Here is a 23,843-nt window from a genome sequence, read left to right as displayed (position 1 = left end):
AGTGGAGAGCTGGGCCCAGGAGAAATGTAGTATTTTTATATGAGAGGTTTGAGGCATTTCTATTAAGGATAAAGACAAATAGGAAGAAACAAGAAATCACTGTAAATGACTTCAATAACAGGTAAATAGAGGAAAATATAGGGAGAAAGGTAAAAAGGGTTCAAACCTTAAATAAAAGACTAAGGAAACTATTTTCTAAGCAGGTGAATTTAGTGAAGGTTTTTGAGTAGGTTAGAGAAATGATGGAAGTGATGTTTAGCATAGATTAATCGGAATATGGTAAATAAGATGTAGGGTTGAGCAGGTGGAGGGAGGTCAAGAGCAAGTTGGAGGCATTTGCCAAAGTTCAGTCATGGGATGGAAGAAGCCTTGGGTCTGGTTATGAGGACACTTGGAAGAAAGTCATGTGACCTGCTCATGAAGGTAGCATGTGTGCTGTCAGGACAGGAATAGCCCTGGGCCTAGACATGGTTTCCTTTCAGTCCACCAGCTTAGCTGCATTCTCTTTGTGGTCCCATATTCCAAACAAATTTTTTAATTGCTTATTCTCAGAATTGATTTCATCATATCCTTATGTAGGTGGCAAGCAGGTAATGAGACTTTCGAAGAATATCCTCAGTCACTGATCACATTCTTAGCTCAGTGTTCTCCCCATTACACTTTGGGTTATAGTTACTCAAGTAGTCTTAGGGCCACTGGTTCTGTGATTTAGGAAGCTGTGGTTATAAGGACAAGATATTTTAATTTATTAAATATTAGAATTATCTTGCAACATATTTCAGAGAAATTAAATAGTACTGTATTGTGAAACTTGTTACAAGATTCACATTACATTTTTAAATACCTGAATTAAGGAGATAGGGCTGAGACTCCAGGGAAAGCAAGATGGTTAGAGTTTGGAGAGTACCAGCGAAGAGAGATCTGCATAGAGAGTGAACTCCAGAACTATATAGAGAATCTCTCTTGGGTATTATACACAGAGCACTCATCAGAGCATGTATGTGAGGAAACTACCAAGGCTGAGAAAATAAGTCCCGAAAGGATCCAGGAAACAGTACCCAGAGCTCACACAGGACTAGGAATGGTACCTGTTCCCACCAACAAGATTGCGAAAACCTTAAAATCCACAGGACATTGGATAAGGTGTGCACAAAGGCACTTCTTCTGCAGTAGGGCATCATCAGCCTAGGGTAAATGCTGCTGTAGTCCTGACTGACACATCTTAAAAGCAAAGCCCAAAAGGATTAAATCTTTTAAAGTAACTCAACTATATCCCGAAGAGAGAAAAAATATTTATAAGAATGTAAAAATACCGAGCACCCAACAAGGGTAAAATTCACAGTATCTAGCACCCAATAAAAGATTATCATCCTTGCCAAGAAGTATGGAAATATGACACATAATGAGAAAAATCAATCATTAAAACTAGAAGTGGTACAGACATTAGAATTAGCAGACAAACACATTAAAAAATTATTATGTTTGTGTTCCATATATTCAAAAGCCTAGAAGAAAATTAAACATGTTAAGTGGAGGTATGGAAGATGTAAAAAAATCTGTCCTCTGGAAATGAAAAGTTGAATGTCTGAGATGAAAAAAACCCTGGATGGAATTAATAGCAGATTAGACAATAGCAGAAAACAAGATAAGTGAATGTGAATACACAGCAGTAGAACTATACAAACTGAAACACAGCAAGAAAAAAGACACAGAAATGAGCAAAGAACAGTGACCTGAGGAGCAGCTTCAAGGTGGCCTGAAGTATGTGTGATTGGATTGCTCAAATGAGAGAGAAGGGTGAACAGAGAAAAAATATATGAAGAAATAGTGGCCACAAATTTTCCAAATTTAATGAAATCTAGAAAGCCAGATCCAGGTATCTCAATGAATTCCTGAACACACAAAAAAATGTTTAAAGAATTCAAGTCATGCAACTTATATTCCCTCTTACTACAGTGGAATTAAAATGAAATTCAAAAACAGAACGCTGGCAAACCTACAAATATTTGGAAAATAAAGAACTTCTCAATAACACATGGATCAGGAAAATACTAAGAGGGAAATTAGGAAGTATTTTAATTGAATGAAAATGAAAACAGTACATATCAACATTTGTGTGATTAAAAAACATTGTGGGATGCCAGTAAGAGAATAATTTATAGAATTAAACTATATTAGAGAAAGTTCTCAAATCAATGACCTCAGCCAGGTTTCATGTTAAGAAAATAAAGAGGGTTCAATAAAATTGAAACCAAATTAAGCAGTAGAAGGGAAATAATAAAAAACAGAATACAAATCGATAGAAAAAATTTGAGAAATTAAATTAAGATCTAGTTTTTTAAGAAGGTCAATAAAAATGATAAACCACTAACCAGACTGATCAAAATAAAATAAGACAAGATACATGAACATTGTTAGGATTGAGAGAGGGGACATCACTATAAATTCTACAAATATTAAAAGAATTTTAAGGCAATATCATGAACAATAAATTTGACAACTTAAATGGACAAAACTTGCGAGAGACAAACAAACTCATCCAAGGGGAAATAGTCGGAATATCCCTATAGCTATTAAAGAAATTGAATTATAGTGAAATACTTTCCCACAAAGAAAACTCTAGGTCCAAATGGCTTTATTGGTGAATTCTATAGGAGGAAATAGTAGGAATTCTACAGAAACACTTCCAGATAAATAAAGAGGACGGAATGCTTTCCCAACTCATTCTATGAAGCTGGCATTACCAAAGCCAGACAAGGACATGGAAGAAAGAAAACTTTAGATTGACATTCTTCATAAATTGGTATAAAATTCTTTTTTAAAATTTAGCAAGTTGAACTCAACTATGTATAAAAAAGATTATGACCAAGTAGAGTTTGTCCTGGGAATGCAAAATTGGTTTAAAATTTGAAATCAATCAAACATTTGTAAGTCACATATTAACAGACTGAAAAATAAAAATTGCATGATCACATCAGTATACACAGCAAAGTATGTGACAAAATCCAGTATCATTTAATGAAAGATACAAATTTTAAAAATGTTATTTGGGGACAAATTTGTGGTAAAATTTTAAAGAAAAGCAAGAAAATGATACAGTACAAAATTCAGGATTGTGGTTACCTCTGAGTAAGGAGGGAAAGGAATGAAATTGAGTAAACTTATATTCTTTTCTCAAACCCATTGGTTGATACACAGTGTTTGCTTTACTTTTGTCTGTTATATCTTACACATATGTTATAAATATTTTAATGTTTCAATACTTTGTAGCAGCAGTTTTTAAAGTTAGTGGGTTTTCTTTTTGTTTTTGTCTGAAATGGTGATGTAAAAACAAGACATCTATTTACTCTATTTACAGCTTTGAAAACTCATAACATTTGTGTACTGAAAGAAGTGCCCTCTGTACCAAGTATTCAGTATTGTTGTTAATGTAATGTGATATTTTCTGTACACAGAATGAGTTGCTCTTTCAAGTGTCATTACCATGTGGGGAACAACAGTGAGATGAGTGCCAGCAAGCCCAAAAGTAAATTCATAAACACTAATAACCTACTTATTAGAGATACACAGTGAGTTGTGACTAGACTACCAATTATATTTTTTTCTACAGTTCACTACTCAAAATATAAGTGAGTTTATATTTGTAACGAACAGTTCTACCATGTTGTGGTCTTTATTTAGACCTATCCCAGGTTCGAATTCCAGTCACCTTCTTCCAGTCACCCTTTCCTTGCCAGGAGAGTATCTGCAAATTGCACCACAAGAATTTTACTAGGTTTATACACATTTTTGTTACAACATTCATAGAACCATATGTATGCCACAATGAATATCTTTCACATTCATTGGTCTAGAACATTTTTCTGAATGGATGTATCCAAATTGCTGCTTCCTTTCTTTACTCATTCAAATGTTGCATTCATTCACTCAGCAAACATTAATGAGTACTTACGAGGGGGTGGGCATGATTCCAGGCTAACAAGGAAAAACAAGACATATCCCTTCCTTAAGGTGCTCATGTTTAATGTGAAACAGACCCATACACAAATAATTGAGATATTTACAAATTACTTTGGTCCTGAAGCTCAGCCTGGAGACATGAGAAGATGACCTGGAGAAGATGACATTTGAATGGGGTCTTAAAGCATGTTTGCCTAGCAGGAGAATGGATGAATTTTCATTGTAACTCAGAAGAAATTCCATGTGCCATGTGTATACTATTGTACAGATGCATGAAGTTGCACGGCCTGTTCAAAAACATACTTCTGATGTGATAGAGTGCAGAGCACCTAGCAGAAGTGGTGGTGTGTGAAAGGCAGGTATAATCCATCTTTAAGCACTTGCTTCTGCTAGATTCCAAGATAAGTTTTTATATCCTCTAGGTTGTCTCATACTCTGTGGTAGGGGGCATTATCTACATTTTACAAATAAGTTCAGTAAGATTGAAAAAGACTAAGTAATTAGTCCACGGTCACACATGGAATTAGTGTCAGAATCCAGGTCCCTGTAACAGCTAAGCTTGAGCTCTTTCACTCTTACAATGCTGCTCCCTTGCCATGAACAAAAAGTGTCCCAGGTGTATTGGTTCAAGTACTCAGTCACCAGAAACCTTTATTATTTTTGTGAATCCTCGTGTCTGTGTGACTGTCTACTATATCCCTAACACATATCCTTCTTCCTTTATTATACTATTTATTACATTACATTGTATCAATACATTATTTATTTGTATCTCCTCATTAAACCCCAGGCTTGAGTGTCTGATTCTTTTCAGAAAGAAAGTGCTTATTGAGTAGATTCAAGACAAATGAATCAATGAATTTATGAAGGCATGTTTTGGGTTTTCCAATGCTTTTTAATGAGATAAAGACAATAGTATAAGAACATAAGGAAAGTATTGGATTTTCCTAACTTTAGATTGAAGCTCTCCTAAGATTCATGGAGAAAGAAAGGGAATTCCCTGGCGGTCTAGTGGTTAGGACTCTGTGCTTCCACTGCAAGGGGCCCAGGTTCGATCCCTGGTCTGGGAACTAAGATGCTGCGTGGCCAAAAAAAAAAAAGGAATTCTGAGGATATCACTGAAAAGCTGTGAACATATGAATAGCTGGATAATGATGAGGGAATGGGTCCCTCATTTTTGTCCTGTGGCAGCCTGGCTGGAAGATGCTCTGTAACATTAGAAGAAAACTTCAGCTGTTCTGATTAGCGTATTGTCAGAGCAGCAACACGTCCAGGGATGAACAGGGTGCTTTGGGGGAGATGGTGAGATAAACATTTATGTCATTATATTGTACTGATCACCTAGCCCCTTTTTCAGCAAAAGCCTTATTTTGTTTTTGTATTTCGCTTTTTTTCCAAGAGATGGAAGAATTTTTCAACACATAAGAATTTATAGCGCTGAAAACTCAAAAAGTCTCCCTAAGGAGTAGCAGTATGCCAAATAGTCACTGACATAAGAAAACACTATAAATTAATGCAGTAATAGTTCGTGGTTGCTAAGGCAGGAACTTAATTTACAACTTGAAACAGGTTTGTGTTCCTTAGAAATTCTGGAAATCAATCAGTGGTATGGAAACTGATCTGCTAAAAGAGAAGAAAATTGATTCTTACTATTGGCAAGTACATCAATTTTTTTTAAATTCTGAAGGAACAACTTTTAGAAACAAGTTTATTAAGCATTAAGGAATTATTTGATATTTAGTTTCCTAGTAAACTATCCAAAGAGAAGTGTTTATGGCCTCATTAGAAGATAGATTTTTATTGTGCCAATCATCATCTTCAAAACTGCAGTCTCTATCATGCCAAAGACAGGAAAATCAGAAGTTAAATGAGATAGAGCTGTCTATGTGAAAGACCAGCATTGCATCATGTTTTAGAATGCTGCTTTGCATCAGAGTATCTCAATATGAAGTAGTGGGAATCTGAACACATTTGCATATTCCCCATTCGTGACGTAGTGTTGGCATTCTCAAAAAGAATAACTACCTGGTGGCAATTTTTATCTGAAGAGATTTGTGCATGTTAGCAATATACCATCTTCTGTCAGCATAAGAAGAGCCTATGGGGCCCATTAACTCACCAAATCTGCCACTGTTCTTCAAAGTTTTATTAAGCAAGTGAAGTCCCTAATAATCACTTGTAAAATTCATATCAAATGCTATCAATAAGCAAGGGGATTATTTTCCTCCAGTGAGAATGCATTTGAAGAGTATAAGAAGGCTTGACAAAAGAATAAAACCTTTAAGTGATCACTATATTAATATAAATATATCCTACCAGGAAGCCAATATATGTAAGTAGTATATGCACTTTAATGTCTGCCACTAATAAGTTCTCGGAGTACCATATTTTTCACAGATTTTCTTCCTGTATTTTCTTTCTTTATGGTTTCTCTCAACTCTAACAATGAACCTCGTTGAAATTAAGCCAAAAGATACTGTGTGTTTATCCACACCTTTTAAAAAGTTTCCACTAGTGTTGGGTAGTTCGTAGACCTTTGATTAACTTCAAAGGTCTATAACCAAAATAACTGGAAACATAGGCCCACAGGGTGCTGTGTTTCCTGAGCAAGTTTTCCTGAACCAGAGGACGAAGCAGGAAATTAACAAACATCCAAACCAAAGAGTGTCCTCCTTACGAAAAACCTTATAGTAATTAAATCAAATAGTGTCCATTGATCTTGAGTTGAATGCCAGGAAGCAGGAGCTTAATAGAAATCCCATTATCTAAATAAATCTAGAGAAATCTCAGGAGGGACAAGTCCACAGTGCCCTCTAAGAATGTAATAAAAAATGTCTGTGAATTTCATCTTCAGAAGGACTCAACATTTCCCTAATACCTCTTCAATTACTATAATAACTCTTTAAAGTAATCAAGAGCAAATAGTACCAATCTTTGGAAACTGAAGGATAAGAAAGGGAATATAATATGCTGTAGAAACTGGAAGGAAGGAAGGAAGGAAGGAAAGAAGGTAGGTAGGTAGGTAGGTAGTGAAGGGAAGAGGGAAGGAAGGGAGGGGGGAGGGAGGGAGGAAGGAAGGAAAGAAGGTAGGTAGGTAGGTAGGTAGGTAGGGAAGGGAAGAGGGAAGGAAGGGAGGGGGGAGGGAGGGAGGGAGGAGGAAAGGGGAGAGGGAGGGAGAGGTGGGGAGAAGAAAGAAAGGAAGAGAAAACAATCTGTCATTAGAACCAGAACAAGAAATTTTGGTTCCTGCTCCATCAACCCTCTCTTACTTGACACTTTTGGTACCTTACTTACCATTTTGGAATGATAGACCTTTCTCACACCGGGCTCACTCATTTTCAACCTCTTGTAAATAAGCTCTTTGTTTAAAATGACATAGCTATCGTATTAATATTGCTACTGTTGCAACTGCTGTGCTATCTAAATAATATGCAGGAAATGACTAGACTTAAGCTCCAGCCCTGAGAGGAAACTTTATAGTAGCTTTAAGGTAATGTGAGTTATAAAAGAAGTTGAGTATTAATTATAACACTTGTCATATTTTTAAAAAGGTTGGTGGTGTGTATAATTTTACCTCATTTTCTCACTTGCTACTGTTATTTAAATCACTTCCCAGCACTAAGCATGTGCATAAAAGATGATTGTTCCCTATTTAACCTTTTAAGTAGAATGTATTCTATTAATTAAGTCATTACAGTTCCCTCTATTTTCTATGATGTTTATTCATTTATCTTCTGTCCTCAAGATAGACATCTGTGTCAGTGAATATTTTGGAGAAAGACCCCTAATTTTTATGCCCATCACCCATTTGGATGTTCTACACTGTTTATTGTAATAGTTTGGTAGTGTTCTAAAGAATTTCAAATTGTCAATTAAAATAATTAGTATTCCTACTAAAAATAGTAGGTAGTATTCAGCCAAAAAGTTAAGTTACCATGTTCAACCTAACATGGCAAGGGAATTTGTAGTACTTAAATTGACTTAGATTTAATGGGATAACTTATGTCTGTTAAAAAAAAAAAAAAGACAAAAACAAAAAATAAGATCCTACCCTTGTGTGAATTCCTTTTTCAGAATAACTGCACAAAATAAAATCATGTATGTAGTCTGAATACCATATTTCCTTTGCCTTTCTTCCACTACAAGATGAACTGGGAGCCATGTAAACCGGGAGGTAAAACCTGCTGTGGGTATTGGATTATCCCTGAGATAGCAATTGAAAGTACCTTGTGCCCTGCCTATTCCTTTATAATCCTAGGCAAGTGAAATCATAAGCACCACCGCCATCATTAAATTCACAACCTTTACCGCTCTCAGTTTCCATTTATCAAAAGTTTTCATTTATTGAGAAACATGTACCTGGAACTGTGCTAAGTGCTTTTTAAAATTTATTTCATTCAGTTCTCACAACTCCTTGTACAGTGTTTGTATCTCATTTTTCACATGGGGAAACTAAGGTTTAAAGGAGCTTAGTAACTTGCCTGATAAATCTTGAATTCAATCCACATCTGTCCCATTATTAGCTATCATGTTATTCTGTAACATCTAATGTAAATTAACTCTATTTAGTTTATCATTAATGATCTAATAACTAATATTTATTAAGCACTTACTATGTGATCTTCTAAGTATTTTGCATAAACTTACACAAATAATCTTCACTCTAAACCTACGGGGAAAGCAATATCAACCTCATTTTATATATGATGAGATTGAGGCACAGAAAGTTAAAGTAAATTGCAGGTAACCAGTAAGTATCTAAGTCAAGATTTTAACTCAGACAGATGATTTCTTATCTGTGTAATGGGGATGAATTATTTCAGCTTGAACCTATTAGAACTGTAGATTTCTGAACATGTTAAACAAATTTATAGCTAACACTTGTTCATATTGGTCAACATAGAAAGATTTCTATTAATAACATATTCAAATTAAAAGGGTAATAGTGTTCTAACATACGGGTGTTTGTCAAGTGTTTTCTTACATTTAATTCATGTTATCAATAATCTGAAAAATATAACAACTCTTCTATGATTCATCACAAGTATAGTAGAGTGATTAAAAGTGCCATGTTTAAGCTCTGGCTCCTCCGCTTACAAGATATGCTGCAGTTTCTTTATCTGTAAAGATAATAATAGCTATCTTTACAGGTTACTGTGAGCATTAAATGAATTAATAGCTGTAAAGAGTATAGGGTAGAACTTGTATATTACAAGTGCTCAGTATTAGCTTCTAGTATTATTTTTTTAGTCACCATCATTGTTTTCCAATATTTTTTCATTTGTACTATAGATTCCACTGTATATTTTTTCAGACCTGGGAAAGACAGAATTTGGCCCACAATTGGAGGCTGATACGTATGGATTGACATCTCCAACTGGAAACACAAAGAAAAGTCCAACAAGATTTTTAAGCAGTTAATACCAGGAAAATCACAAACATGTAGTGCTCTTGTCTAGAAAATAAAGAAATAGCTTAGGAAAGGAGTGCTAGGTGGGTGTGGGAAGACTTAGGAAGATTTTTGTATAATAACTGGGTCAATGAAATATGACTGAATGTTGTAGGTAAAGGAAGGAGGAGCTTATTACTCTGAGACCAATCTCATATTTGGGAAAATGGAAGAGGTCCTCCTTGTTGGCAGAGTTCCACTCACCTTGCTTCTACCCTTGAGCCACCAGAGTTTTAGAGACTAATGTAGACAATGACATATGGTGAATATTTTTTTTATTTTAACATCTTTATTGGAGTATAATTGCTTTACAATGGTATGTTAGTTTCAGCTTCACAACAAAATGAATCAGTTATATGTATATGGTGAATATTGAACAGCTGTTGTTGAATATTGAAGTGATAAACCATGCAGAGTTGCTTAAGGATTTAGAACTTGGCCTCTTTGTTCATGAGAGATACTGGTTAGTAGCTTTCATGTAACGTCTTTGCTTGATATTAACATCAAGGTAATGGTAGCCTCATAGAATGAGTTGGGAAATATTCCCTCCTCTAAATTTTCTGAAAGAATTTCTGTAGAACTGGTATTATTTCTTCCTTAAATGTTTGGTAGAATTCATCAGGAAATCAGCTGGGTTTAGAGTTTTCTTTCTGGGAAAGTTTTTAACTTTCAATACAAATCGATTAAAAAACAAACTATAGGGCTGTTAGATGATCTCTTTCTTCCTATATAAGCCTTGGTAATTTGTGGCTTTCAAAATCATATCCATTTCATCAGAGCTGTGTTCATCTAAAATTTTATCCACTGCTGAAGCAAGATTCTTCTTCCTATTCTAATGGATGCCCCTGAATTTTGAAGTTTTTCACTCTGGGTATTGGGAATAGGAACTTTATTCCCAACCTTGTGTAAACTTTGGACGCTGTGCTCTTTCCCCTTTGGGGCGGTTCTGTCCCAGGTCTTGGGTAGTTTCCTCACATGCATGTGATCATCAGCAATTAATTAAATACCTGAGGGGATCCTTTGCAGATCTCAGAAAGATTTCTGTATACCTGTCTTCTCTCCAATTCTCTGACCTAAACTCTGCTTTGGTTTCCCTGGGCCTCCAGCTTCATGTCCTCAGGCTGGAATATCCCTGGGCTCTGCCCGTGTTCCCCTTCCTGCACCGCAACCTGGAAACTTTCTCTAGACAGTAAGCTGGAGCAATGGCAGGAGTCACCCCACCTGTTTTCCACCTCTCAAGGGTCACTGTCCTCTGTTGCCTGATGTCTAATCTCTTGAATGCCATTGTTTCGTGTTTTGTCTATTTTAGAAATTTTTTTTCAGGAGGAATTGTAAGTTTGTTCCCTTTTGCTCCATTTTGTCCAGATATAGAAGTCTGATCCTTGGGGATTAGATATATTGCTGTCATGCTCAAAGAGTTTTACTATATATTATACAGCTCTAGATTCTTGAGTTTTTCTGGTTTTGTGGATACAGAAACAACAGCCCAGTTAAAAGAACTGAAAGTATTAGAATTTTTTTTTTTTTTTTTTTTTTTGCGGTACGCGGGCCTCTCACTGTTGTGGCCTCTCCCGTTGCGGAGCACAGGCTCTGGACGTGCAGGCTCAGCGGCCATGGCTCACGGGCCCAGCCGTTCCGCGGCATGTGGGATCCTCCCGGACCGGGGCACGAACCCATGTCCCCTGCATCAGCAGGCGGACTCCCAACCACTGCGCCACCAGGGAAGCCCTAGAAATTTTTAAAGGAATGAAATTCTATTCACAGAAGGTTTAATGTACATATATTTCTTCATAACTGTCTTTAAATTAATAGAATTGAGGTGCCCCAGGCAGGCTGGGGAAGATGTTTTCTCAAATCTTTGCCAGTAAAAGATTTCACTTATTACAAATCTATATTAATTTATTGTTCAAAAAAATGGCTGATTTACAAGCAGGTCTGATCCTTGTCTCTTTAATTTCTTTGCAGTGCCAGATGAAAGCAAAGTCCATTCATTGGCTGGACACAAATCGGGTAAGAAATTCCTTGTAACTGACTTTATATTCTCCTTCCTGGAAATCTCTGGCTGGGTTTGAGTAGCAGATGGAACCTGTTTCCATCCTCTCATCACTTAAAGACTTGCTAATTAATACCCGAGATGCCTCCGACTTCCACAAAGGTGAATTATTGCTTGGCCATGTGTTGTATAGTGGCATAATGTATGCTGACTGAAATGTTTGAGAAGGAGGAAGAAAGGTTTCCCAAAAAATAATTATAAAACCCCAAATCTTTAACCTGTATGCCAGCTGAACACTTAGAATAACAAAAAATTACAAAGAAAACCCAAGAAAGTTTGAAATTATTTTCCATGATGACTCTCACATTAAAGTGACAGGACAAAGAATTCCAGAAAAAGAAAAACGTGGCCATTTCTTCCTTCTCAAAAAAGAATCATTTTTTTGCCTGTCATCACAGGGGACTGGGCCTGAGATGACTGTATTCTCTTTCTTTAGACTCATGAATGAGCTCCCTGGAGGTGCCCTAGGAAGTCCACCAGGACTCTGAGGGTCTCTAGGCTCTTCCTCTGTTTTGTGTGATATACCTTCAGGTCTAAAATCCAAGCTTTTCCTTCATTGCCAAATGACCTACCTTCTGTTCCTTTGCCCTTTCTTCAGCATCATTTGTTCACATTAGTTGAAAACACTTAAAGCTACTAAGCTAGTAAATACAGCAGTAATCCTTTTCTTGTAAGGGTGCATTATTTGGGGGGAAACTATCCATTTTACTCTTAGAAATGCCACTCCAAACAACAGGAGGGTTATGATTTGTTGGCAGCCCTTCGTTTCTGAAACAAAGAAGTCGTTCCCATCACCAAGCATCTCCTGTGTTTATGGGCCAATTATGTTCTCAGCAGTAAGTGGCCTTGATGCCTCATTACTTCCATCATGTTCCAGGACAAGATTATGATTTTTTTTCCTTTTCTTCTTTCTCCAGATTCACTAGTGATAACAGCAGGGAAGGTCTAGTTCACAACTCTTAGATGTTTTCTTTTCTGCCCCTCCTAATAAAAAGCCTAAGAGGTTAGATCACTGTGAAAGAAAAGATTTCTGAGGGAGTGATAAATTGCCACACGCTGCTTGTTCCCATGCCTGGTACTTCTTGTCCTTAGCTCTCTTACACATATTAATACTTGAAGATAAAAACCTATTTACATACTGGGATGGGCTTCAAGGTAAGAAGTAGAAGCATTTTTTTTAGAATGTGTATCAATTTGGTTTTTGAAAACACATAATAAACTTTCTGGCTTTTTCTGGGAAATCGAATCTTACTCTAATCTTACTTCATTTCCAAACAAATTACTGTTAGCCAGTAAGCAAAAATTATTGTCACTGTTTTTAAAGGCAAACATTATCTTGGTATATTGGTATAGTATTTTAGGTAAATTTTAATGATATGTTTTTATGTAGTGTGAAATAAAGATATTAGGAAAGAAGTACTCTAAACATAAAAATTGAAATAATCTTCCAAATTAAAAGAAAAATGTTAAAAATGGCATAATTTTAAAGCTGTCAGTCAGGTTAACTGTAAGGTTCACATGGCAGAGTTATTTTAGCTGGTAATAGAAATAATACTAATGGTCTTCATATCCCATGAATCAAACTGTTGAAATACATCAGATGTTTTAAATAAGATTTTTGTTACTAATGAACTATTATTACACTATTCACTATTCTTATATTTTAAGTACTTTTATATTCTATCACAACATCATCAAATTTTTCATTGGCTTTTTGTGGAACCGGGGCAAACGCTGAAAACAGCCAGAAAGTTGATAACTTTGGAGCCAAAGTGGCATACGATAAAACACAGTGAAGAGGGCTAACCAGTCACCTCAAATTGTGAGCTCTAGACTTAAATGAGAGCACTCTATGAAACGTTAGAGACAGTACTGAGAAAATAAAAAGCAGCATGAAAGAAAAAGATGCTATTAAGGTCTTGAATTATAATGCTCCTCAAGAACCCATCCCTCCCATGAAGTGCAGCTCCTTGTGTGGGCTACACTGGGTAGAGCATTTTCCCATTAGGCTTTGGTAGTGACGACAGTGAAAGAGAATTAAGGGTCCTTTTGATTCTGGCAACCTGTTCAGTCATTTTTAACATTCACCTAATATAGAACTATAGTCTCCATCTGCTACAGCCTAGACCACTAAGCAAGTGCGAGTTTGGATTGTAATGTGCAACGTGCCCTGATCATTCGTACTTATCTCGCCAATGTCAGCTTCTTTTTTGTTTCACCTTTCTCTTCCCCAAATCCTTTCTCCAGAATTTTCAGGTGAAAAAGTGGTATCTCTTTTGCTAAGAAGAAAGAGTATCTCCCTCTGTCTCTTTTTAATCATAGAAATGTGGGCCCCTTTCCCACTATCCAAGACCATCAGGAAGTTAAATTAAATTTTATGTGCTGACCTAAATCTATCATCCATCCTCTTATTTAGGATGATATTCAACATTTTAATAAATTCATCTGAGTTAAAATTTCTTCTGAGTCAGCTACTTAGTGTGTAGAGAGCCATTTCATGCCAAGTTCCATCTGTTGGTCTGGCTTGGGTACTTCCCAAATTTGTGACAATATTTTTGGCACCATTTCCTTGGCTTATTCTTTAAATGGTTGATTCCTCAGAGCTCAGATCAAATCAAAGTCTTAGGTAAGATAAATCTTTCTAACATTTTTGGCCCAAAATGTAGTATTCCCTCACCTCTGCTGGAATCAATCCAGTATTCTTGAGATTTCTCTAATAATCTATCTCACGGGCTACGCCTGGCAGTACATTGCATCTCATACCTTGGCAAGGAAAATGGCAGGCTGGTACTCCTGTTTATAATCTTATGGGGTCCTCTTCCACATATAAGAGGTATTAATGTTTATGGGATGGTGAGACCGATCATAGAGAAGTTAGGAGCAAAATGCTTTTTGTTTGGCTCCTTTAAAAAAAAAAAATTCATAAGTTTCAGAGAGCCTTGAAAAACCAAAAAACTGTCTTTCACCTTTTTCCCTAACCATCTCACTAATTGAATTCTGACAAAACTCAAATCCTAGCAATGCACAGGGGAAATAACTTCAGCAAAATGTATATTTTAAACAATAAAACCATTTTTTAAAATGACAAATATTCTGAGGAAACATTAGAATCCAGAGAAAAATGACATCAGATTTGTCATAGCCTTTTTTTTTTTTACATTATGCTTTAATTTTAGCTATACACAGACTCATAAAGTATGTCCAAGAAGGAGTCCTTTTTTTCCCTATGTACTGAACTGACACTTAAGCCAATAGTTTAATGCCCCTCAGCATTCAGACAGAAAGGACTTATAAATTTTACTTTTTTAAAACATGCCATCATATTTTTTTTGTTTTGATTTATTGCTTAGAATGGTTTTAATATGTATTGACTGTCTACAGAGATCTTTGCTGACCCAGCTCTTTAAGATGATGCAGTACTGAAGAAAGCGGATGATGAGTCCTTCTTTATGAGCTCTGACATGTTAATTAGCAAAATGGACTAGAAAGCTTTCCTATTTCTACTTAAATTTCTTATAGTCTCAAACACCTGTCTATATAACTGTAAAACAGGCAAGTCTGTAAAAGTAATGGTTGGCAGTAAGTCCAGACCTTTTCTGAGACGAGTTTATCAATTAATGAGCAAGTATCCATTAACAATCTAGGGGGACATCTCTCCAGCTGAGGTGCCTTGCAGCCACTAAGTACGGTTGGTATCTCAACACATTTTGCTAATGAAGAAGCTGAAGCTCAAGGCATAAGTCCTTGTTCTCCCAGTTGATAACTCTTAGGGTTAGGATAGAAACCCAGATGCGATGTGGCAGAGCCCATGAATTTGGACACTTTATATTCCACCAGCATGTGCCTAACACCTCACAATCTCAGGAACTGAGAAGAATGTAGGAGTAAGACACAGTCTAGTTGGAAGGCATGACACACATATCAAGATATTCTATAAATCATTACTTACCTTTTATAACCTCAACTAGCTAAACCAGGAACACAGTAGGTGTAATTTCTCTATGGTAATTCAGTGAGCAGGAGAAGAACATCAAATCTGATCATTTGTGCCTTTGTTTCTCTGCATGCATGTGCACGTGAATGTGTGGGCCAAGAGATGTACGAAAAAAATATGCATGTGATGTACACGTATTATACATAAGTTATAGGAAATGTGCATGTGATACGTGTCTTACAGCAAAGGCTGAGAGCTTAGTATGCAAGTTGCTAACTTGACAGAACATACATTCTGCTTTAAGTGCATTGTGTGTAGGGACTTCCCGGGCAGTCCAGTGGTTAAGACTCTGCGCTCCTAATGCCGGGGGCACAGGTTCGATCCCTGGTCGGGGAACAAGATCCTGCATGCTACACGGCACAGCCAAATAAATAAATAAAGAGATGCATTGTGTGTAAACGTCATATCTAGAATGTTCGAATGTAGCTAAAGAAATTGCTGAATCTTTGCAAAAGAAAAGGTAAAACGTAAGGTGATTTGATAGTCACTTTAAGAGTAATGGATCATTAAATGACATTTTATAACTTTTGTTGAGTCTTAGTGTTCCATACTTTTATAGAATATCTAAGTTAAAATATGCATTTAATTTTTGGAGCACCAACCATGATCACTTTTCATATCTGAGTCTTCTAATTGAATTACTGTTTTTTAGGACTTTTCATTGTTACTGTTGATGAGGAACTAAAATCATAGAGTAAGTGGGTAGTGGATTTGAACTCTGTTTCTTTCCTCATCAGTTGGTTAAGGTAATACTGCACGGTTATCTATTTGGACAAACATTTTTATTGGGTATTGTCTAAGCTTCTGTCATGTGTTATGTTGGATAACTATAGCTTTAGACACAAAAAAAGTATGCATTTCCCACATGCTTCAGCCTTGGCTTACATTTCCATGGGATTCAGGATGTTTTCATTAGAAAAAAATTAATGATACATCTAGGATTCTTTCTATAGAAACTTGATTATGAAGCAACCTTCGTGTCTCCTATATTGCAAAATGTTAGTGATTAAGCTATCCTCTAAATTTCAAAGAATCAAATCAAATTAGAAAGAAATATATCGTGAGATAAGTTTATTTACTATTCAAATATGGTGTAGGTGTGTGCATTTCTAAATTTTGTGAGTAAATAGATACTACATTTTTTTATAAATCAACTTTCAAAATTATTTCTGTTCCACTCATGTCTATTAAATACCCACTCTGTAACAGGTATTAAGTTTTAAGCGCTGGAGATACAAAGTGACATGTGTCAGAAAAGAAGTGCTTCCATAGCAGCATCTGAAAGATAAATAGAAGTTTGAGGAATAGAAAAGGTCACTGAGCTAACACTTTCCAGGCACATGGAAAGTTGTGAAAACATGAAACTTCATGGTGTGTTCCAGAAACTGTAAACAGTTCAACATGGCAGGAGTGCAAAGGGGAGAGTGACATGCTAGGAGGTTAAGCAAGAAGGCAGAGATTAGATCATGGGGAACGCCTACCAAATGAAAGAATGTGAATTTTATCCTACAGGCTCAGAGAATCTAAACAGATTAAAGGAGGGGAGTGGTCAGTTTTATAGTCTAGTGATACCACTCTGGTTGTGGGGACTTGAAAGGATTTTTTTTTTTAAAGGCAAGAATAGTTAAAAGACCACTGCAATAGTCCAGATAAGAGATGATGTGGGCATAAATTTAAGTGATGAAATTAAGGAAAGAAAAGTATGAAGTATTTAGAGAATAAAGCCTTCAATTTTGTTGTTTGTTTGTTTTTTTTGTTTTGTTTTTTTTGTGTGTTTTTTTTTGTTTTTTTTTTTTTTGTTTTTTTTGTTTTTTAATCAAACTTAGTGGGTAAGTGAGAGAGAAGATCCAATTTGATTATCAGTGTATCAGTCAACTCTTGCTATAACCATGCTACATAAAAAAACCAAGAGTTAACACTTATTTCTTGATCACATATCTTCAGGTGGGCTGGTACTTGCCGATCTCAGAAGTGTTTGGCCAGGCTTGGCTCTAACCTGTAGTTCAGGTCCAGGTTTTCTGCCTGTGTCTCTTATCCTCCTTGGGCCAATGGTTTCTTGAGGCAAGTACCTTTGATAACAACAGTGATAAGATGAAAATAGAGTAGGCAGAGAGGGAACCCATAAGCTATGTGGCAGTGTTCATGTATTAATGATGTGAGAGTGAAGGTGATAGAAGGAATGATAAGAGGAGTAGAAGGAAGTTGGCAGGATAGCGTTAGCTCTGAAAGAGTCAGGATTTTATATAAGGGTAGAGAAACAATGTACCTGAACATGGAAATGTGAAATAAGGAGATAGCTGAGCCCCCTCCCAACCCTGGGAAAGAAGAGCTTCAAATGAGAGGGCTGCAGGAGAAGCAGATTTCTTGGTGGAGAGCTAGATTTCAATGAAGGCTAAAAGGAAGGGGAATTTTCAGAGAAGGGGTTGGAAGTGAACAGCATTGTGTCAACCATGGGAGGATAGTGGAGATTCGAGGAGGCAAGGTGGAGGATTCTGGGCTGGAGGGCAGAGTGGGACGGTGAGTCACAAGGAGATGGACAGAGTGGTGTAAGGCTACAGCACAGGAAGGAGTAGATGACCAAAGGGCTCACATCTTGGGAGATGACTAAGGGTGTCAGGAGTGATGCACCTAGTTTGTTTAGATGGCTTTGCAGTTGCCAAGAGAATCAATTCTCACTCTTTGGTAAATAGAAAAAAGGCTTGGGCCAGTTATGACTCAGTGGTGGCCTGGATGAATTATTTTTTGTAAAGAGATCCTATCTCTGAAGGATGAGGAGATGAAGATTTTCCTGGAGGAAACGGTCCCAAGGTTACAAGTTTTGAGAAGATGCTTACATTTTACTGGGTTTGGAAACCGAGAAATGGCCATGGGTAATCATTTCTGCTGGACAGGAAACAGAAGAGCAGGATCAAAAGGAAGTGGCTTGAGGAGGAATGGGAGGTGGAAACAAGGATAGATGATCTTTCCAGAAGCTTAATATTAAGAGAAGAAAAGAGAGATGTATGTAGAGAAGAGAAGTTGTCTTTTGTTGGTGGTGGTATTCTATTTCATGTTAATGAGAAACACAGGACCAAGTTTGTTGACTGAGAAGAAAGAGACATTTGTAAGAGAATGAAGAACGAGGAAAGAAGACATTTTTACAGGGATATGATTAAGAGTATAGTTTTATAGCAGTTGGCTTTGAAGAGGATGAGCCAAGATTGAAGGGAAAGTGGCAGGGCTGCATGTAGTACAGATAAATTTGTAGGTAGAGGGGGTAAGAAATTAAGGATGTTAATGGTCTCAATTTTCTTGATGATGTCAAAGTCTGTACATAACGGCATTGTACGGTTGGTCAATAGGCTGGTCAAGAAAATAAGAAACACTATAGATAATAGGTAGCCCATGTTGGGATGTGTTTAAGTCATTGAAGCAAAATTGGATGGGATACTACGAAACAATATATTTACACCTGCACATGCACATATTCACTGCATTCAAGGGTTGAGTTGCAAATGAGCTACAGTTTTCCCCTGAACAAAATGTTCTTATCTTTTGCAGTTATATTTTCAATTCTCTATTTATGGTGAAATTATAGAAAGTTAGGACTAAGTGGATAGTTATATATGTCTGATACAACCAACTTATTTTAAAGAGTAGATTGATACCTAGACAGGGAAAATCACCCCCCACCAAAGGCCCAGCTGGTCAGACCTGTTGACTTCTACTTCAGCAACCTCTTGCTTTGTGAATTCAAACACCATTGCTACCAGTTTTGCCTGATTTAATAACCTAAACTATCATTAAAATGCTCAAAATTTCCCCAAACCCAGCATGGATAACAGAAAGAATAATTTAGCACAGCTCTGGTCTTTTGTCTTTTCAGCTTCTCTCGTTGAAACCCACCAGAATTGAATAAGCTTCTATATACAAAAAGTATGTACTTTGTTCAAAGTTTATTACAGACTTTGTCACAAAGTCTGTATCTGTTTATGGTTGCTATTCATTACAGTTTATATTTTTATTATGGTGTTTATTTATTTTGCCCCTAAATATAAATGTACCGGACAGATTATTCTGTTCTGAGCTCCAATAGACATTTGCTGATACGGTGTATTCGGTACATACTTTTCCCCTGTGCCCTTATATATTGATATTGATATTACAAATTTCTCAGCAATGAAATTTTTTATTATCCTGTCTCATAATTCAGAGCTCAACAGCTTATCTTTGGAGATAAAATTTACTGTGCTTAAGTGTGCATTGATTTAGAAAATGTATAGTTTCTAAAGTTTTAACTGTTTGAACAAATTAAAAGTAATTTTATAAAGAGACGAGCCTATTTCTATATATGTCAAATTCTTCAAATGTGGCTGAACTCTCTCAAACTTCACCATCCATGGGGAATATGTGTCTTGTACATTTGGAAAACAGTGGTTTGGAACTGACAATTCTAATAGCGTTTCTAAATGCCAGAGTGAACGTCTACAGTGAAAAATATTATTAAATGACTGCATGATGGTTGATAAGGACAAAGTGAATGTTTGACATTAAAGCTTTTCTGTAGGCTGAGCTATCTGCAATCAGCTTTGGACTCGCTGTGCAACTGGAGAGGGACAACAGTAGGAGCCACAGAAAACAGCGAGTGACTTAAAAATACACAGAAACGCCACCATCGGTCAGCATATTATTGTATGGACTTGAAGGTATCATGGGTAAAAACAAATTACATTCTCAAAAGCATAGTAACTATAAATGTTAAGCTATGAGCCCCAATTCTGTCCTCTTTCCTTTGTATTTAGCATTAGGATCTCCTAAGTAAACTTCTTGCAATGAAACTATTTCAGTAAAATTGTTGGACTCTGTACCTACTAGCTTTTTTTTTTTTAATTAATTTATTTTATTTATTTATTTTTGGTTGCGTTGGGTCTTAGTTGCTATGCGCGGGCCTTCTCTAGTTGCGGCGAGCGGGGGCTACTCTTCGTTGCGGTGCGCGGGTGGCTTCTCTTTTTGCGGAGCAAGGGCTCTAGATGCTCAGGCTCGGTAGTTGTGGCTCATGGGCTTACTTGCTCTGCGGCATGTGGGATCTTCCTGGACCAGGACTCGAACCCGTGTCCCCAGCATTGGCAGGCGGATTCTTAACCACTGCACCACCAGGGAAGCCCCGTACTAGCTTTAAATGATGGCAGCCCTATATCGAGAGTAGATTTGGCAGGGGCTACAAAGCTTTTCGGTTCCCATGTAATTATTTTAGAAAGGTTTAATTGACACCTGGAATTTTAAATCACTCTTCTAAGGAAAGTATTTTATGTGTAAATGTGTTGTGGAGAGAAAAAAACGGAGACACTCTGATTCCAATGACCCAGAGAGGTTATAGCTCCCTGCTTGCAGGACCTTTTATTTTAAACGTCTACGGATAATCTAGTTGCCAGTGTTAAGTGATTGGCTGTTTAGACATTCCAGCAGTGTTTTACTTCTGAACTTTTCTCACCAAAATATCAGCCGACATATGATGTTGGAAGGACAAGTTTGGAATATTACTCAGCCATAAAAAGAAACGAAATTGAGCTATTTGTAATGAGGTGAATGGACCTAGAGTCTGTCATACAGAGTGAAATAAGTCAGAAAGAGAAAGACAAATGCCGTATGCTAACACATATATATGGAATTTAAGGAAAAAAATGTCATGAAGAACCTAGGGGTAGGACAGGAATAAAGACACAGACCTACTAGAGAATGGACTTGAGGATATGGGGAGGGGGAAGGGTAAGCTGTGACAAAGCGAGAGAGTGGCATGGACATATATACACTACCAAACGTAAGGTAGATAGCTAGTGGGAAGCAGCCGCATAGCACAGGGAGATCAGCTCGGTGCTTTGTGACCACCTAGAGGGGTGGGATAGGGAGGGTGGGAGGGAGGGAGACGCAAGAGGGAAGAGATATGGGAACATACGTATATCTATAACATTCACTTTGTTATAAAGCAGAAACTAACACACCATTGTAAAGCTATTATACTCCAATAAAGATGTAAAAAAAAAAAAAAAAAAAAAAAAACCCCAGCCTGAGACACCTGAAGATCAGCTTTTACATAATAAATGCCCGATCTGTGTTGAATAACATAAAATATGTGAAAGCATAAATTTTGTTTGTTTAATATCTGATAAAGGTATAACAATGCCAACTAATGGTGAGAAATATTTTAGAATATATTGGCTTTGATAATGTCGGTGTGACTTTACACAACTTGTGTATGTGTACACACGTGAGTTCCATAAGTGAATGCTGGGTTGAGGCGGGGGAAGCATTAAAAGACTAGTATATTTCAAGAAAGGTTTTGCCTACTTAAAAAAATGTTCATTTGTTCCTGTATTTAGGCTTTATCGACAGGGATAAATTTCAGTACCTTTAACAAGTCATACCATGCCCTCTATCACCTTGTCTTGATCTGCCCTTGCAGCCTGTCTCATGCCACTGTCGCCCTCCACCCCACCTCATCCCCGCCTCATCACACTTGTTCCCAATTCACAGAGCTACTCACCACTGCTGTCTGACCATATCTTATTCTTTCATGCCTCAGGGCCCCAGCGGAACTCTTTGAAGGCCCACCTCCCTGAAAAACCCTCCCCAGCTTCCTCAGACCAAGGTCTCCTCTGGTATCTAGCCTTGTTTAGCTTCAGGTGTCTCCAGGCTCTGGTTTTATACTTTTTAACTTCTCTCACCCTTTCCTGCCCTAGCTCATACTTCTGCTCTAGAGCCAGTTAGCCCCCAAGGACCCGCACAGGCTGCTTCTCAAATCTCCTTTGATCAATAGTCTTGACTCCCTTAGACCATTAATAATCCCAAGGCCTACCTTTTCCTCATATAGGCAGGAGAACTCTGTTATCTACTGAATGAAAGGGCAGGAACCAGTGTTAACTCTTTTATTAAACCAGTATTTATTGAATGCTTACTGTGTGCCGGACCCTGGACCAGGTACCACAAATACAAGGTTGTGTGGACTGTGGATTCTGCCCCGAAGGTATTCACAGTTCACTAGCAACAGTAGGAATGCAAACACTGAAACTACCATGTGCTTATACATAAATGCAAATACATAGAAAAAGTTAACAGTGGCTGCCTTACTTAGAGGAAGAAGATGAGGTTGGGGGTCAAGGGGGACTTTTGCTTTATCTGTAGTATTTGAATTTTTATGTTGAGACGATATCTATGTGCAGTTTGAGTAATGAAAAACTTTATGGGTTTAAAAAAGTAAAAACATTTCAAACATACTAAAATTTCACATGCTGAATCTAATCATTGAAATGTTGTACACGTGAGATGATTTAGCATGGGGACTGGCACAGAATATGCACAGAAGAACCACAGGAAAAGGGATAGTTTCTGGGAAGGAGATGAGAGGCTGAATCCCAGAGTCACGCTGGGAACCTATTTGGGGCCCAAAAGTATTTCGGGAGGAAGGGAATAGAGAGAGGCTTAACCATGAGATACCTCATTTATGGGTTGCTGGAAAATGTGCCAATGAAAAACATATTTGGGGAATGTTAAACTCCCCTGTCAATTTTTGGTATCCTAGAGGGCAGGAACGTAGTCTGAAATTTATTCAGTAAGGCACCCACTTCATGCTTTTTAGAGGTTCATGGTGCCCAACTGTGTCCAATAAAAGCAGAATTATAATGAGGGCTTGTGATGAATATGTAAAAGTTAAAGAGAAAACTTAAAGCAACCTAGATTACTTCTTCTTGCTAAAATAAGCAAATGCAAATTCATTAACACTCTGTTGATAATTAGAAACCACACACACACACAAAACCACTTACAAATTCCACCCCATCAAAATAGAACAAAGCTGTTGAAAGTAACCTTTTGAATAAAAACGCTTTTATTAACTAATCCGTTTTTTGTAAATGTGCATGCCTTTTCAACCAGGAAAACAACAACTGCAAAGAAAGAGGGAGAAAAAAAGCAGATAGTTTTGTGAAGTATCATGATATTGCCATCCGGGAGTTGTCAGAGGTATTTAGAAATGTTGGTGTCAAACTGGTGATGGAGGCTTTTTACTTGTTATGCTCAGAGAAAATGTTACTATCGGTTGGTCTAGTGACCTAGCAGTTGATGAACTATTTTAAGTGATTTATATGGACAAACACTTCTTCTTTTTCAAAAGTATATTATATTAACGTGTATTAGTAAAGTACTATTTTTCTATTTATAATAGGGTTACATTTTAAAAACTAAAATATTAGTGGAAAAAGTATGAGATTTTAAATAATATTAGGAAATAACATTATAAAATGATTTGTGAACCTGGCAAATTATTCTGAAGTCCTATGACACAGTTTGCTGAGGTCTGGGAAACAGTGATGAATTCTGTACGTTTCCATCAGCATGTCCATCGTTTCCATCAT

The 23,843-nt window shown here is 37.0% G+C and overlaps 1 protein-coding gene across 4 annotated transcripts in view; it reads left to right on the top strand.

The window, feature by feature from the left end:
- Positions 1–23,843, top strand: part of PARD3B (par-3 family cell polarity regulator beta) — a 1,035,628-nt gene that overhangs the window by 633,532 nt on the left and 378,253 nt on the right. For all 4 annotated transcript variants that reach the window (XM_073807366.1, XM_073807365.1, XM_019939073.3 and 1 more), the window contains one exon: positions 11,375–11,419. In XM_073807366.1, the coding sequence (XP_073663467.1) occupies positions 11,375–11,419 (45 nt within the window). The remainder of the gene's footprint in view (positions 1–11,374; positions 11,420–23,843) is intronic.

This window comes from Tursiops truncatus, chromosome 7 (assembly GCF_011762595.2).
Source record: "Tursiops truncatus isolate mTurTru1 chromosome 7, mTurTru1.mat.Y, whole genome shotgun sequence".
Lineage (NCBI taxonomy): Eukaryota > Metazoa > Chordata > Mammalia > Artiodactyla > Delphinidae > Tursiops > Tursiops truncatus.
Note: the sequence above shows the minus strand (reverse complement) of the source record. Positions and strands in the feature narration are given on the sequence as shown.